Source organism: Hipposideros armiger, unplaced genomic scaffold, assembly GCF_001890085.2.
Source record: "Hipposideros armiger isolate ML-2016 unplaced genomic scaffold, ASM189008v1 scaffold_283, whole genome shotgun sequence".
Taxonomy (NCBI): domain Eukaryota; kingdom Metazoa; phylum Chordata; class Mammalia; order Chiroptera; family Hipposideridae; genus Hipposideros; species Hipposideros armiger.
Window position 1 is genome coordinate 1,558,595 of NW_017731633.1, and position 16,693 is coordinate 1,575,287.

At 46.6% G+C, this 16,693-nt stretch overlaps 1 protein-coding gene across 4 annotated transcripts in view; it reads right to left on the minus strand.

The window, feature by feature from the left end:
- VRK3 (VRK serine/threonine kinase 3) overlaps window positions 1-16,693 on the minus strand; it is a 39,090-nt gene that overhangs the window by 8,390 nt on the left and 14,007 nt on the right. For all 4 annotated transcript variants that reach the window (XM_019658246.1, XM_019658247.1, XM_019658248.1 and 1 more), the window contains 8 exons: window positions 16,083-16,141; window positions 14,388-14,454; window positions 13,348-13,432; window positions 12,968-13,073; window positions 11,391-11,483; window positions 9,050-9,182; window positions 7,749-7,869; window positions 1,876-1,934 (listed from right to left, as the gene is read on the minus strand). In XM_019658246.1, the coding sequence (XP_019513791.1) occupies window positions 1,876-1,934; window positions 7,749-7,869; window positions 9,050-9,182; window positions 11,391-11,483; window positions 12,968-13,073; window positions 13,348-13,432; window positions 14,388-14,454; window positions 16,083-16,141 (723 nt within the window). The remainder of the gene's footprint in view (window positions 1-1,875; window positions 1,935-7,748; window positions 7,870-9,049; window positions 9,183-11,390; window positions 11,484-12,967; window positions 13,074-13,347; window positions 13,433-14,387; window positions 14,455-16,082; window positions 16,142-16,693) is intronic.

Here is a 16,693-nt window from a genome sequence, read left to right on the forward strand (position 1 = left end):
CACCATTATGTGAATAATATCCTTTAAAAATTTTATAAATGAAACTATGATAGTTTTATTTTCATTTTCAATTTTACTTCAGAGCCACATGTACGCACCCAAAGAGCTGCATGTAGCTCGCGAGCTGCAGTTTGCCGACCCCTGGTCTAGCCTGTTGGAGGATGGGAGGCCTTAAAAAGCAGAGATGAGCCATGCCAGCTGAGGCCTCCGAGACCTTGCAGTAACAAGCCAGTGACAATTGCCAAATAGGAGGGACAGGAGCCACTTGAACCAGCTGCCCCAGTCAAGCCGCCAGATGCCAGCATGGGCATGAATGTCCCTGGTAAGACCAGTCGATGAACCGCCTGGATGAACCCGGCCCATATCGTTATCCCCAAGAATCTCAGAGAAATCAAATGGCTGATGTTTTAGGTCACTATGCTTTGAAGTGGTTTGTTACAGGGCAATAGGTAACTGATATGTACTCATCATACTATTAACAGCAATTACTTTGGAAGTATGACTGGGGAAGGGACAAGATAGGGACAGGAAGTTTCACTTCTTATGTTACATGTTTCAATTTGATTGAAATTATTTTATAAGTGAATATTCAAATCCCAGGGGAAAAAAAAGCAGTAAGAGGTTTATAATATCAGAAAGTTAGAGATAAGCTAAATGTTTATCAATAAAGAATTGGTGAAATAAATTAAGATATATTCATATGATGGATTATATCGTATATGATGGATTGTAGTACCCAGATAGACCAGTGTTTTTAAAGCATTTAAAAAGACAGACATAATTAGAAATACATTTTACCTTAAAACCTGTTACCCACCTATATATACGAGTATAAATATGTATCACTGCAACTATAATAACATCTCACATTTCCTTAACTCCTGCAAGGCACTCATATTTTTGTGTTCTTTTAAATTTTTAAGAATCCTGTTCTTGACCCGTTAAATTGACTTCATGACTGACTAATGACTCACAACTGCAGTTTTAAAATACTGACATTATGTGTATTTTACCACAATTTAGAAAAATACTGACAAAATTCTACAAACACCGACACAAAACATCTCCAAGATATACTCTTCTTAAGTGAAAAAAATCAAGTTGGAGACCAATACACATAATAAGATTCCATTAAAAAAACATTATGTGGGCCGGCCGAGTGGCGCATTGGTTAAGGGTTGTCTTGGGACGCCAGCTCTGAGCAGCAGGGACCCGGTTCAGATCCCACATTAGGGCCAGTGCCGCTGCGCCTTCTTACAGCTAAGATAATGAACAACAGCTCGATCTGGAGGTGGGCTGCCGTAAGTCACCGGCGACGGCATAGGCTGCAGCCCCTGCTGCAGTGGGCTGCCGTGAGTGGCTGGCAGCCAGTGTGAGCGGCTGGCAGCCGGCGTGAGCTGCCAAGAGCCGCTGTGAGTGGCTGTCCAATGGTGGGCAACCAATCTGTGTCACCTGGGAAGAGTGCAATGATCACAATACCAACAGGGGCCAGTGAAGTGACGTCTTCCACAACTAGACTGAAGAACAAAAAGGACAGCAACTTATCTGCTCCCCTTCCCCGATTCCCCAATGCTGTTCCACTCCCCCAATTCTCCAATAACATCTTAAAAAACAACAACATTATGTGTATGTGGTTGTGTGTGTGTGTGTGTGTGTGTGTGTGTGTGTGTGTGTGTGTGTGTGTACTGTTATTTTTGTTCAGGAACACTTTTGAAATTTTGGGGAAGATTTTTGTTTTTTTACAATGAGCACATATACACATGCAATTTGGAAAACTCAAGAAAACAAAGGGGTGTAAAGAGAAGCGATTCCATGTGGACGCAAAACCCCCGGTCCTGCCACGGCCTCCGCTTGTCCCTCCCATTCAGGACATACCTGAGGGATTCATCCAGCGACTGCACTGTCCCACGAGGGTCTCCGGGCTGTCAAGAAACCTATAGGACAGAGGTATATGCGGAAGGTCTTTTTGGGAAGGGAGAGCAACCTTTTAAACAGAATGTCTCATAGACGAACAGCAGGTTCTTGTTATTCACAGTAGATATTCCCTATAGAGTCACCTTGGACACTGAATTAGCCAATTCTGAACCTGCTTTTAGGGCAAACATAACATTAGGTTCCTGCAAGCCTCTGGTCACATTTTGCCAACTAATCAATACATCACCTTGTTTTATGTATGTTTATGTTTAAAGACACTGTATTTAATACAATATGGATCGATTCATATTGAACTCATGGCCAACAGTACCCCATGTCCTGCCTGAAGGAAGCTCATCTAACACGCTTTTTCTCCATAAGCCACATCACAGCCTCCCTGCACTGAGGGACACTAGACAGCTCTTCAGCACTATGCTTGGAGCCACTTTAAACAGAGAAATTACCAACAAAAAGCACAAAAATGTGGGAAATGTGGCATTAGATGGACCGCAAAAAGGACACTGGTTTACGGTGTGAGAGCTGAACCAAGAAGGCAGAGGACTGCCGTGTTCGGCGTCAGCTGGGATCGCAGGCACCGGGTGACTCAAAATTTATTCCACTCTGCATGTCTGAGAATGACCACCAAAGCACCGCGAGTATTGGTTTTGGGGTTGCAAATACATTTTAGTGAATGGACAAATTCACAAATAAGAAATCTGTGAGTAATTAAGACTATCTTATCCACACACAGATATTTGTATATATACATAAATACACACACACCACATACACACACACCCCTCTTGGACTACTCAGGAAAAATGTAAATTTGTTTACTTCCTTTGCTCCACCCTCAGAGTCCCAATCCACTGTAGCTCCACTGGCCTGGATCACTGGGCTGGCTCCCTCGTCGACCCAGTCACTGGGCACTGTCCTTTCCTTCCCCCACAACCCAGAAATCTCCAAGCCCCACCCTCCTGCTCCCCAACCCTCTCTGCCCCATCTCTCCTCCGTCCATGGCTCTGGGCCCAGCTTAGGCCTCATGCTGTCTCCCTGGACCCCAGCCTCCTCCCCAGCTTCCCATGTATCCCTCATATGGCCCCAGAGAGTCCCTACTCCCAGAGCTTCCCCTGCCTTTCTCTGCTCGTGGCCCAGCTGGGGCTCCCCAGCACCCTTGGGGAAAGCCCCTGGCATGCAAAGCTGCCAGCCCGTGGCCTTGTCTCCTTGACTTCCTCCCTCCCATCTAATGCTCAGTCACACTACACTTTTTCTAGTCCCCCAACCTGGTCAAGGATGACCCGCATCTCCCAGCCTCTGCACATCCTGTTATCTCTGCCCTGGATGGCCCTTCCCCAACTTGACACCTGCAAGGTGGCTGCTCTCCCTTCTGGACATGGCTCGAGGGCTGGTCTCCCAGCTTCCCCTCCAGGCGGAGGAAATTGATCCTCCTGAGTACCTGTACATCCCTGCAGAGGTCCACAGAAGCCATACAGCAACTGGCAAGATACATGTTGAGGAAGGGCTGGGTCCAACCCCTCTCTACTCATAGCCTCAGGATGTATATGGTGAATGAATGACAGAGTGCGAGTGAAGGCATGAAAGGGCTGTGCCATCTTTAGGACGTTGTAAACTCCGCGAGCAACTCCCCCAAAGGCTGTCGCTGTCATGTCTGGGGACCTCCCTGCCTCTGGCAGTCTTAAGAGCAGTGACTGAATTCAACTTATGTTTATGCTTTTCCAGCTGGGGGCCTTGCACACCTGAAAGTCTTGGGGCATCACACCGTCTCTCATGTTTCTTTTAGTCATTCATTTTGTCATGAACTAGGATGTACAAGAAAATGAATAAATATTTGCTGAATGAATGTAAAAAGGCCATGCACACCAGTGAGAGATCGTCTAGAGAACAAGTTAGGGTTCCAGAAAACCTGCATGTGCCAACATCGCCCCCTTGTGGTCCTTTTGGTTACTGCCTTGAGTCACCTGACAAGCCTGAGCTGGGGGGGTCCAGAATGACAGCAACATCGCCACTCACATCTCTCTGTGGGGCATCTTCACGTGCCCGGCCCTCCCTCTGTGGCCGTGGTTGGGATCTGGGGTTCTGGAATGAACTGTTACTCATACTGAAATCATCAACATTAAAATAATTACAGGACCTATTTTATTTACTCTGTACCAACTTGGCAATTACAGAGCATCTTAGTGAAGCATCTCATGCTCATTAATTATCTCTTGTTAAGGGGAAGTTGGGAGAGATGTGAAAAGGGAACTATGACTATTCTTAGGAGTTAGGGGAAATAGGAGGAGGGAGGATTCAAATCCAGGGGAGCCTCAGCAGGCGGTTTCACTAATGACAAGAGGTGCCTTCAGCTGATTCACATCTGGGTCCTCAGCATTTCCCAGCACAGGGACTGGCACACAGATGCCCTCAGAAAACTGGTTCTGAATAAATAAATGAATGAAGGGTTCACATATGTGCTATCCTGTCTGCCTATAAATGTCGTGTCTCTCTTGCCTGCCATGGTAACTTCTCTGCTCTCTACAGACAAGGTCAGGCTTGTCTTGAGTAAAGGCTCACAAGAGGCCAGGTCACGTGCCTCCCCTATGCTCTCACAATGCCTCAGGCACTGCTTCCACCCTCACATATAGTGCCTGCTTCCTGCCTGTGTGCCTTCTCCAAACCTGGGAACTCTGCCAAGGCTGGGGCATGTCTGCCTGATCTGTGTGTCCACACAGAAGCCCAGGCCTGAGAATGAAGGCTCATACATTCATTCCTTATCCATTCACTCCACAGCTATTTCATGAACACCCACAACATGCCAAGCACTGTGCTGTGAACAACATGGTGAAGACAGCTGACGTGGTTCCTGCCCTCAGAGAAACTTGACTCAAGGTGGCACTGTGGAAGAACTGCTACCTGCTACCTGTCACTTCTCCCCTTCAATGGCAAAATCTCAATGTCAGCAGCCACAGGCTGGAGACATTTCCCAGCCCCACTAGAGCTCATGGTGGCCACGTAACCAAGAGACACATATCATTTGCAGTCCTGCCCTTTAGAAGCAATAGGAGACAGTGGCAACAGAGCTTGCACCCAAAGAAAGGTATATGCATGTTGAAGGGGACCGAGGCACCCACCACCCTTGGTCTCCCACCTTGGGGCTGTTAGCAAGAGGAAAATAAACACGTATCTCATTTGAGCCAGTGTTTTGGGGTCTCCTTGTAAGAGCAGCTCAGCCTTGTCCCTAACATAACAGAAACGAGTAAAGGAGCAGGTCACGAACTTCAGTCACACTCAGCACTTTAGCAACCGGACCGTATGTTCCTACTGCCTGTGTTTCTAATTCTGTGAGTCGCTGTTTTCACTTGGCTTCATTTTAAAAGTGGAAAACTAGAAAATAAATGCAAAAATAAATTCCAAGGAAACAGGACAATGGCTCATGTTCTGGTGGGTTCTGAGGCTGGCTTCTGACATTGAGGCTGCCAAAGGCCTCCCTCTCTCTATCTTTTCCTCCTTCTGCAGAAATGTTAGTGGCATATCAGCACCAAAGTGAGACCTCCTCCTTGACTCAATCCCATTCTGGAGGCAATTTACCCGTCATTACTGCCATGAGACCTGCCCTGGCCATTAAATCTAAAAGAGCAGCGCAAAGCCACATCCTCACCATCCCACTGGCAGATCCCCAGAGCTCCTGACCTAATGGCCCTGCCAGTTTGCCTTCTGACATGCTGTGTTTCACTCTTTATCTCTTTACTGTCTCCCCTGAGGGCAAGGATGTGTGTTTTAGTTATTCCTGTATCCCAGGGCCTAGAAAAAAGCCTGGAGCATAGTAGGTGGTCCATACATATTTGTCAGTTAGAGGAAGGCTGTGTCCAAGTGCCATCAATCCACTTGGGAGACACTGGCTTTGAGATGAAAGGGCCTCTCTGCAGTCGAATGGCCTGAGTGTTGAGTGTAAGTGTCCTTACTTAGTAGCTGTGTGACCTGGGCTGATTGCCTAAGCTCTCTGAGCCTTAGATGATAAGAACATTTATTTCAGAATTGTTCTGAGGGTGATGCAGGGAAGCACTGGATGCAGTGCTGGGCACAGACAAGTGTACGATAAACATTAGCCTTGAACATGTCATCATAAGCAGGCCAATGTGACAGGGGCAAATCCCTTCCTCTGAGCATGTGCAAGCAGAAGACCTGATGCAGTGAGGGTGAGGAAAGAGGTTCCTGGGTGTGATGATTAAGCTGGAACCTGAAGATGAGATTCAGGGCATGGTACCACTTATGCCAATAAAACACATACCCAACAACACGACATATATTTCAAGGGCACAGATACATATAAATAGACAAATTTAGAAGTATTCAGAGACAGTGAATTAGCAATGTAGCTAAAAGTTAAAAAATACAGCACTGAGTGAAAGAAAGCAAGAAACAATGAAATGTAGAGCAGAGTACCATTTATGCAAATTAAATACACTCATATATTGTTCAAGGACACAGACATAGCTGTACAAACTTATTTAAAAGCAGTATTCAGGAGCAGAAAATTTGTAGCACATGTAACGATGTGGTTAAAGTTGAAGAACATAGTGTTGAGTGAAAAAAGTCAGACACAGATTAGATTCAAAGAATACCATTTAAGCAAGTCAAGTACACACAGTACCACTACCATTATGCAAGTTTAAGGATACAAATACATTTAAGCACACATATCAGCAGAAAATATATTAAGTATGTTTGAGTGGGTTTCCACGGATGAGAGAAGATGGGGTATATAAAAAGGGGCAAAATGAGAGAGAGGCTCAAGGTGAACCAGTGACAGCATGCTAAGGACTGAGAAGTACGACGGACACAATGTTGGTCACTGGAGTTTTCCCTTTTCCCACTCTGTACACTTTCCTGGAAAATCTCATCCTTTCCCAGGGCTTCTGTTGAGAACTCCTGAGATACCGCTGAGGTTTGAATCTTGTTTAGACTTCATTCCTGTACCTCAGACGTAGATAGCCAACCTCTCCTAGACTCTATCATCTGCCCAAGTCTATCCTAGATCTTGATTCCCAACCTCTAGCTAACCTGCAGGGCTTCCTAGTGTCCTGATGCCCACTGTCCTTGGTACTGAAGAGCAAAGTGCCTATGCTTCTCTCTGTGCCAAAGTGCCCTCTGTCAGTGGTGCTGAACCACACCCACAGCACTCCCCTTTGCGCTGTAATCTTCTGTCCTTGGTGCTGAACTTTCCACTCCAGCACTTCCCTTTGCACCCAGTGCCAGCCCCCGCCCCGCCCCTGCTGTCCTTGGTGCTGAATGTCTAAACCAGAACTAGCAGGAGCTGGTGGTTTTATATGCAGAGGTGAGTGACGGAGGGAAGTAACACCGATGGCTGGTGTAGCCCTATGCTGAGGCAGGGCCCAGACCTAACTTCTTAGGTTGCCCACATGCCTGTGAAGGAATGAATGAGTCATGGTGTCCTGTGCACGGTAAGCATTTTCTACAGGCCAGGCTCTGTGCTGAGTGCTGTGTACTTGACTCCCTTGAATCTTTCCACACCCCCTGCGGTGGGTGCTAATAAGATCCCATCTCACCGAGGACACTGAGGCTTATGGAGGTTAAGCTGCCCACCCAACACCCTCCAGTGGTAGGGCCGGAGTCTGACTCCAGGCAGCATGGCTCCAGAGCCCACGCTCTTCTCTGCTGGAATGGATGGTAGAGCACATGCCTGAGAACTACAGAGGCCTTGGCTCTGCCAGACACTACCTCCCCTTCTTTTTTGTCCCATTGGGTTCTGAGAGTCTGGCCCACCTGCAGGGGTGCTGGAGCCAGTGCTTGACTCTGCTGACCCCTAGACTCACTTCTGTTTCAGCTTCATGATATCCTCGGTGTTAAGAAGGCACTTTGTCCATGGCAGGGTCCCATAAAGCCACTTCAGCAAACAGTAACCTAGGGTCTGGAGGTCACTGCGGCGGGAGGGCCCTGGGGAGGAAGGGAAAGAGGTGGCAACTCAGTCTGCTCAGTCTGGATGCTCTACTCACTGATACATCCACCTCCTTCCTTTCTCTCTCTCACTGACTCAATCATGCACTCATACTCAACCACCCAAACATATGGGCTCTCATCTGTTCATTCACTCTTCATTTGCCTACTTTCACTCTCATGACTCTCTCAACTACTCTCTTTCATTCTCTCAGCCAGCTATCCCTTCATCCCTACTTTCACTAGCTCACTCCCTCATTTACTTGTCTTTCATTTATGCACTCATTCATTCAATAAGCCCTCCAAACCCTGTGCAGCAGGCCCCATCCCATTCTCAAATTCTAGAGAAGAGTTTGGCTGGGTCCCAGCCCTTCACAGTCATGTAAAGAGACGGTTATATTGTGGGATTACCTGAGCTACAGAGGACACAGGACAGAGCATGAGGGAACCTACAAGGGTGGGCACTGAATACAGCCTCGGAAAGGGAGAAAAGGAGATCACTGGGGTTTTTCTTACACTTCCTAAATGCCATAACTTAGACAACAGTTCGTGTAAGCTTTCAACAAACACTGAGAGTTGTGTGTGTCAGACCTTCCACCACTTGATCTGGAGGCACTGGCACCATCTATTCCCTGGGTGAGCTCAGTCTGGTGGGAGGACGCAGGCAGGCACATGGATGGAAATGATACCAAGTGATTTGGGAAAGAAGGGCTGAGACCTCCTCAAGGAATCTGCCTGGGCTCTCTCTTTGCTCTGTACACTTTCCTTGATAATCTCATTCCTTTCCCAGGCTTCAGCTGACAACTCCTGAGATCCTGCCGACATCTGAGTCTGTCCAGACTTCACTCCTGTGTTCCAGATATGGATTGTTTCTTCGACAGCATCTCCTGTATGACTCTTGGGCAACTCTCATGTTCCAAGTTTACACCAGATTCTAAATCTGAACCTCTGGACCTGCCGGGCTTCCCTGTGCCCAACTGCCCTCTGTCCTTGGTGCTGAACAACTACCCACAATTCCCTAATGCTTGGGGATGCCATCCATGGTCCAGAATCCATATCATGGCTCCCTTAGAGTGACTCCAGTGTCTGGCTATCTCTGTGCGTAGCTGTGAAAACCTAGAGCTGTCCCTGTATAAGCAGCGTGTCTCCATGGTCCCGAACCCTTTCTGTGGCCTCTTACCGCATCCCTTGTGCAGGTCCATGCTAATGAACTCGAGGTCTCCTTCATGTGGGCTCCTGCTACCTTCCATGTAGGCCACATGTCTGCCACCTGGGGAATAGCGGAAGGCAAAGCCATAGCCTGCCAGGGTCACCTGTGTGTACATTGGGAGAAGGCATACAGTTTGGACGTTAGGAGCTCGGACTCTGGAATCGGAGATTTCAATCATGTGTGCAATATGAAATGACTAAATGCCAAACAGTACAGAAGAGTGTGAAGTGAAAAGCACTCAAACCCACCATCCCTATTGCCCTCCAACCTCATAAACCCACTGCCCAGAAGTAAACTAACAACAGCAAACTAATAATAAATAAATAATAATAAATACACTGACAATAAATAAAATAATGGTTTCTTATACATCGTTTCAAGTCATTTTCTTTAAATAATCAGTAAACACATGTGGACGGGGAGGGGGCTCTGGTTTTTCACAGAGAGATCATACTATACTTCCTGTTAGGCACCCAGCATTTTGCACTTTAATCGTGGTTCAAGGCATTAACTCTCGAGTCAGATAGATCAGGTTCAAATGCCAGCTTGGTTATACAACCTTGGGTAAGCTATGAAACATTTTGTGCTTTCATTTCTCCATTTGTAAAAACAAATATGATAGGCCCTGCATTGCAGGGTTATGAGACTTAACTGAGTGGAAAATGAAAGTAAAGTGCTTATCCACCAGACACACACAGCCACATATGCTTTTTAATGGCTGCATTGTATTCTGCCATATGGGCAGTGGACAACTGTTGGTTTTGTCTATGTGAGGCCTACATCCTTTTCTTTTGGTCACAGTTTGTGATATTTAATTTTATAAGTCAACTTCACTGGGCCACAGGGTGCCCAGACATTTGGCCAAACATTATTTTGGGTGTGTCTGTGAGCATGTTTCTGGATAAGACTGACATTTAAATCATATTCTAAGTAAAGCAGATTGCCCTCCCTAATGTGGATGGGCCTCATCCAATCAATTGAAGGCCTGAACAGAATAAAAAGGCTGAGTGAGAGGGAACACATCCTGTCTGAATGCAAGAGCTGGAACATTGGTCTTTTCCTGCCCTGGACTTGAACTAAAACAATGGCTCTTACTGGGTCTTGAGCCTGCCGGCTTTCAGACTGGAACTCACAGTTAACTTTCCTGGTTTTCAGGATTCTGACTAGAGAATTACACCATCAGCTTTTCCGGGTCTCCAGCTTGCCAACTGCAGATCCTGAGACTCTCTGTTTCCAATTCCTTATAATAAATCTTTTTCTGTACACACACACACACACACACTCACACATTCTGTTGGTTCTGTTTTTCTGGAGATCTCTAATACAGTTCTAGGAGTTTTCTCTGCGATCATCCCTTTCCAACTCTCAGTCCACATGACTGAAGTGGGGCTCACCTGATCTATTTCCACTGGGTTTGCTGAGGAAATTTAAGCTTGATTTCCCGGTGGTGATTTTGTCACCATGAGGGAAGAGAGTCTGCCTGACAATGAGCAATGTACAAACAAGAGCCCAGAGATGGAAGAGCCAGTTTCCCATTGACAAGGAGTTCCTAGATTCAGCCATGTCTAAAGTCAGTAAGTTTTTTCTACTCCACAGACCAATAAACTGAATCCCTCCCTTTTTTAAACTGTTTTTTTGGCTTAAGCCATGTTAAATTGGATTTCTGTCATTTGCTACTGAAAGAGTAATTAAAAATTACTTTAAAACACTATTTAATCAGTACCATACTGGGAATATATATTTAAGGTCTTCCCAATTTATTATTACAATCAGTGTTGTCAGGAACATTTTGTACATATATCTTTGAACAGTCCTATGAATATAAGGATAAGATATATTCCTAAGAAACTGGTGGATCAAAAAAACATGCATTTAAAATTTGACTGCTATATCCAAGTTACCTTCCAAAAAGGCTGCCCAATTCACACTTCCAACAGAATATAAAGAATTCCTATTTCCTTACATCCTTATCACCAATATATATATATATCATTCTTTTTAATTTTGTCCATCCATAGGGTGAAAAATAGTATGTTTTAATTTTCATTTCTGTGATTATTAGGGAGGCTGATCATCTTTTCATGTATTTAACTAACCTGTGGATTTCTTTTTCTATGAACTGCTTTTCCTATCCTTTGTCCATTTTTCTACTAAGTTGCTTATCTCTTCTTATTTATTCAAAGGAGCTCTTTATATATGATGGATAGCAATTCTTTGTCTGTAATGGGCATTGTAAAATAAATGGAAGTTTTGAGACAGATGAGGTCCTGAGTCCAGAAAACCCCCAGGGTGGGGAGGACCCAACTATTACCTGGCTCAGATCCCCTGGATTCACAAAGATATTCTCAGCTGTCACATTTCCATGAACATACTCATTCTCATGAAGAAACTCCAGGGCATCCAGCTGGGGGAAGACATAAAGCATCTCCATGAGTAGCATGCCTAACACAAAGAGGCACTGATGCAAAGCCTGGTGAATGAATCCCCACTGTTAGGCCTGGGGCCCCATGGTTTCCCTGCTTGTGACTGAGGGAGGGGGATGGATGAAGAGGTTTAAACCTGACTAATTCTGGGTGAAACATTAGGAAGCCCTAAGCATGTCTTCTAATTAGCTTTAAAAAAATCAGCATTAAAGCTAATAGTTTGTTTTCTGTCTCGCTCATAACTATTTCTTGATTGCAAACTCAGGAGGGGAACAAGTTGGGTACTTACTACCTCCTGGGGAAAAAACAAAAAACCCAACATCCATGTACATCAAAGAATTCTTGTTATTTCTCCTAGCGAGCAGAAATAAATTTAGTTAAGCCATTTGTATTATCTCTAGCTCTGACTTTTCCACTGAGCTCCAAGCTCATATATTGAACTGCCCAGGAATTAGTTAAATCCTGATGACATCTCGAAGTCCCCCTTGAACCCAAAGCTTAACTGTCCACCAAGTTCTCCTTGTCCTAGAAACTCTCTGTCCCACAGCCTGGCCCCTTCTCAGGCCTTGTCCTCTCTCATGCTGACCTCACCTGACCTCCATCTCACCCCCTCCAGACCCACCCCACATGGTCCTTCTGCACCTAGAGCTGACCTTGTGCCTCCCCTGCTCCCAATCTCCCCATGGCTCCCCAGTGCCCTCAGGATACAGTCCCGGCTCCTCAGCTTGGTGTTCAAGACTCTGTGTGACCTGGTCACTGCTGACCTCTACACCAACCTCATCTCTTACCCTTTCCTCTTTCATATGTCACACTGTAGACACTCTGAGCATAAAGACCTTTGGGATTCAACTAATATGTCAGTCCTTTGTCACTTTCATCACTTCTGCAATTTAAATTGGGTCCTCTTATTCTCTATCATATCAGGGGATATTTCCATTCAAAGCAGTTTTCACAATTTGTGTAACTGTTTAGTGCCATCGTCTCCCATTAGGCATCAAAACCATGTCCATGCTGCTCCCCACTGTGCTCCCAGCCCCTGGGACAGGGTCTGACACCCAGCAGGGACCTAATAAATATTACTGAAAGGATGGATGAAGGAATGAATGAAGGAACCAATGCCTTATGCTCTCTCCTCCATATAAGCCTTTGCCCAAGCTGTATCCTTGGCCTGGAGTATTTCCCCCACATATCCCCACCCTTACTCCACTCAGCACCTTGCTATTTCCTACCCCTCAATTTGAGGCTGGGGCTCCTTCCTGCAACTTCCATGGCTTCCTGAACACCCCTCATGGTCATGTTTATTGCTTTGGCTCTACTGGGTTCACCTGTGTCAGTCAGTGTGCCAGCCCCCACTGTCCAGCAGAGGGGGGCGTGGGCTGAGTGTGTCAATGAACAAACAGACTGATAAGCCCCAACCCGGTGTGCCATTCCCTGGAGAGGGGCAGGTAATGCCCAGGTAACATACCAGCCGGCAGGCCATCTGGAACACGGACTGCATGGACATTTTATGCTTCGGATTGTCATCCAGGGCTGACTGAAGGGTCCTGCCCAGCATGGGGAGAACCAAGAACCTGGAAGACACGAGCACCCCAGGAGGTGGGAGAGATGGCTATGGGAGGGGGCAGAATACAGGCCACCAAAGATGGACTGTGGCTGGATGGCTACGAGCTCCTGGTCCTGAGCAAGATTAAGGGTTCTGATTGGTGGGGAATCAACCTGAATCAAAGCAACGGAAAGGAGGATGCAACTAACTGGCCAGTGGCTCCAGGGTCCCAGCAATGCCCAGGCACATGACAGGGAGAGAAAAAAAAAGGACCAGCGAGGTGGAAGGCAAGAGAGACTTACCTATACGTGTCCTGGTGAACACCAAAACCAACACAGGTGGGGATGGCCAGTAGGGGGGTGGAGTGCAGCTTCTTCCATTTGTTTACTGTGGGAGGCAGGGGCCTGAGAGGTTAGAGCCCACCTGGTCCCAGGCCCACGGGGACAACAGCTTGTTCTCAGACCAAAAGCAGAGTGTGCCTGAGCCCAGACCAGACCATGAGTCTCCTGGTCAGAGACGCCCCTTCTGTGGATGGGTGACAATGAGGGTGGTGACAAGGTGGGCCTGGTTTACCCCTGAATATCTAATCTATGTCTGCAAGTGACGAGGGGTGAATATGGGAGAAAGAATATAGAAATCTAGAGTGAGTGGAAGGCATAAGAATGGCAGAATAACGTCTGTACTCACACATATAGCTAATAGGATCAGGAAATGTCTAAACTGGTCACTTGATGTCCACCCATCTTCCAGGATCTCAGTTGGATGGTACAGATCTAATGGTGTGCTGATTAAGGTTTAACAACTGGCTGTCTAGGGGAAAAGAGCGCTGATGTGTAGTGTTTGCAAAATTCTGTGGTGTGAATACTTCCCACCATGGCCAAGTTCAAGCTACCGATATGTCACGGAATGCAGAGTTAAGAAGAGATGTGCAGCAGCACGCCATTGTGTACTATTTGCACCATCCAGATACAATGGATATAAACAGCTTCAAGAGTATAGATAAAAGAAATGCAGACAAATAAATAGGAAGTGATGTTTTGAATACTTATCACCCACATTCTCAATATAATTTGACAGTAAGTGAATATAGTTAATTTTAATAATGGCTACATTTAACAACTGACTTGCGGTATTTCTGAAAATTTAATACTTGGCTCTCAACAGCTGGTAAGAGCTGGCCTCAGCCCATGTCATCTGTCCTTTGAGGCTCAAGGAGTGACATGAGCAAATCTGGGCCTTTAATTTAATCCCCACCCTTCCCACACCTTCAGGGAGAAGCTAGTTGTTTTGACCAAGCTGGTATCCCCACGTCTCTCCCCCTTACCCACTTCCCTGCAGATACCTTGCGAAGGTTTGGCAGCCCGCTGGAAGAAGTTCTGCTCATTGAACAAGCGCCCATCCTTGGCATCCTAGTGGGGGATGGAGGGAGAGAAGTCTGTCACACTGGAATCTCTTAGACTAGGGCTCCCAGGTCAGTGGCCATGGGTAATGCCAGCCACAGCCCAGGGTCCCCATCAGGTCCTGCACATCAAATTCCCTAGGATGCTGCACGTGAACACATATCAGAGATTTTGAGTTATCCCTCATTGCCCAGGTTCCTTTTGTTTTTTTTTTTTGTGATAGGATCCACAAGTTTTCCCTAGACATGTGGCCTTCAGCTAAAACCTACATTTCTCATTCTCCTTTGCAGTGAGGGAGATCACATGACAAAGTTCTGGCCAATGGGGATGTGAGCAGAAGAGATGTGGGCAACTTCCAGGCTATGTCCTTAAAAGGGCTGGGGCAAGCTCTCCTCTTCCTTTTTTCCTGTTCCTATTAACTGGAATGCAGATGTGATGGTGGGAGCTGGAGCACCCATCTCAGGATTTTGGCACAATAAGAGAGAAGGAAGGGGGCCCTTTGGTAATGAAACCATCATATCAGCCCTGGACCACTGCCCCAAACTTTCAAGTGAAAGGCAATAAAATATTATTTTTGCTTAGGCCATTGTTAATACTGGTCATTTTTTTCTAGCAGTAAAGCCAAATATTTTAATTAAACACAACTAGTATAGCTGGGTTAAGAGCACAGGGTCAAAGAGAAGTAGATTCAAATCCCAGCTATGCCATTCATTCTTTCTACAAAGCACTTATTTTGTGCCAAGTATTATTATGGGCATTAGAGATATAGCAGTGAACAAAGCAACTTACATGCTGGGTGGCCCTGGGTAAGTGATGAGACCCTATTTCCTCATCTTAAACAGGGAACAAAACTACCCCACAGGCTTGCTAGTGAAACTCTCAGCCCAGGGTCGGTTACAGAGCAGGCTCTCAACAAGCAGGTGCTATTACTCATCTGTGAGACTGGCTCTGGAGTCCTGGCTCTGAACCACTCACACAGCCTCTATCTAGGGCCAAGGGAGGCTCATAATTCCAGCACTCAGGGATGACGGTGAGTCTTCCAACCATGACGATACCCTTTAACTAGGCACTTCCTCTGTGTTGAAGGACACAACTCACCTGCCTGGCTGCTCTCACTTTCTCAGTTTCCTTTATTCCTTTACCCCTGCCTCAAGTGCATGTTTCTGTATTCTAAAGTTGGACTCAATTTCACTGACTCCTCAGCATAGGAATCCTGTCTGACTGGTTCTCTGTGAAACCCCATCACCTAGCAGTGATATATTATAGTAGGTGCTCAATAAATACATGCTATGAGTTAGGCAGGTAGTGGGTAAGTGGGCCACCCGACGTGGGTATTATCGGCTCCACCTCACAGATGAGGAACGTCAGCCCTGAGAGGGGAGGCACTTGCCCAGATCACACATCCAGGAAGCCTCAGAGCCAGGGCTCAGGGTGGACCTACCTGCAGCTTCTGAGGGGCCCTGTGTGATGAAGGCCCAGAGGGAGGCATGCCCCGCCAAAGGTCCCACTGCTCCTTGCAGGCCCAGGCCGTGCTCTTCCACCTGTCCTAGCCCACAGAGGGGCCTGGAGGTGGATGATGCTTTTGCCAAAGCCCCAGGCCCTCCCCTTAGTGCTTCCCTCCACCCAGGGCCACTCACTAGTTTAAGCGAGAATCCTTGTTTCTGGGAACTTGATTTGCAGGCGGAGACAGGCTCAGCTGTAGAAGGACAAAATGAGCGATGTTATAATCTACAGGGAAAGTGAGAGTCATAGTCCTCAAACTTCCCAGTAAAGTCTTGGCTTTCAAGACATGCTCCTATTTTCAAACAGGTTCCTTTTTTCTCCCTCTTTCTCCCCCTATTAATATCTAGTGATGCAAAAAGAGTTAATAAACCCAGAGACCTGGGACTGCTCTCCTTGGAAAGGCCTAATTGCAAGGCCAGCCCTTGGCTGCGATCTGTGAACCTGAATTTCAGGAGGGTTCCAGCATTCTTTAACAAGTAAGAAGAGCCCCCTGTGCCCAAACTGTTATGCTGAACACCTGCTTTCCTTCTGGGAGTCTGGAATGTTGGTACGTTCCAGAGACCAGTCTCCAGTAAAAACCCTGGGTGTTGGGTCTCTTACAAGCATCCCTGGACAACAATGTTTCCCATGTGTGGTCACACCTTGCGCATCCTGTGTGACCTGACAGGGAGGGGACTCTGGAAGCTGCGCTGACTTCCCCCACACTTTGCTCTATGCGCCTTTCTATTTTGCTGACTGTGCTCTG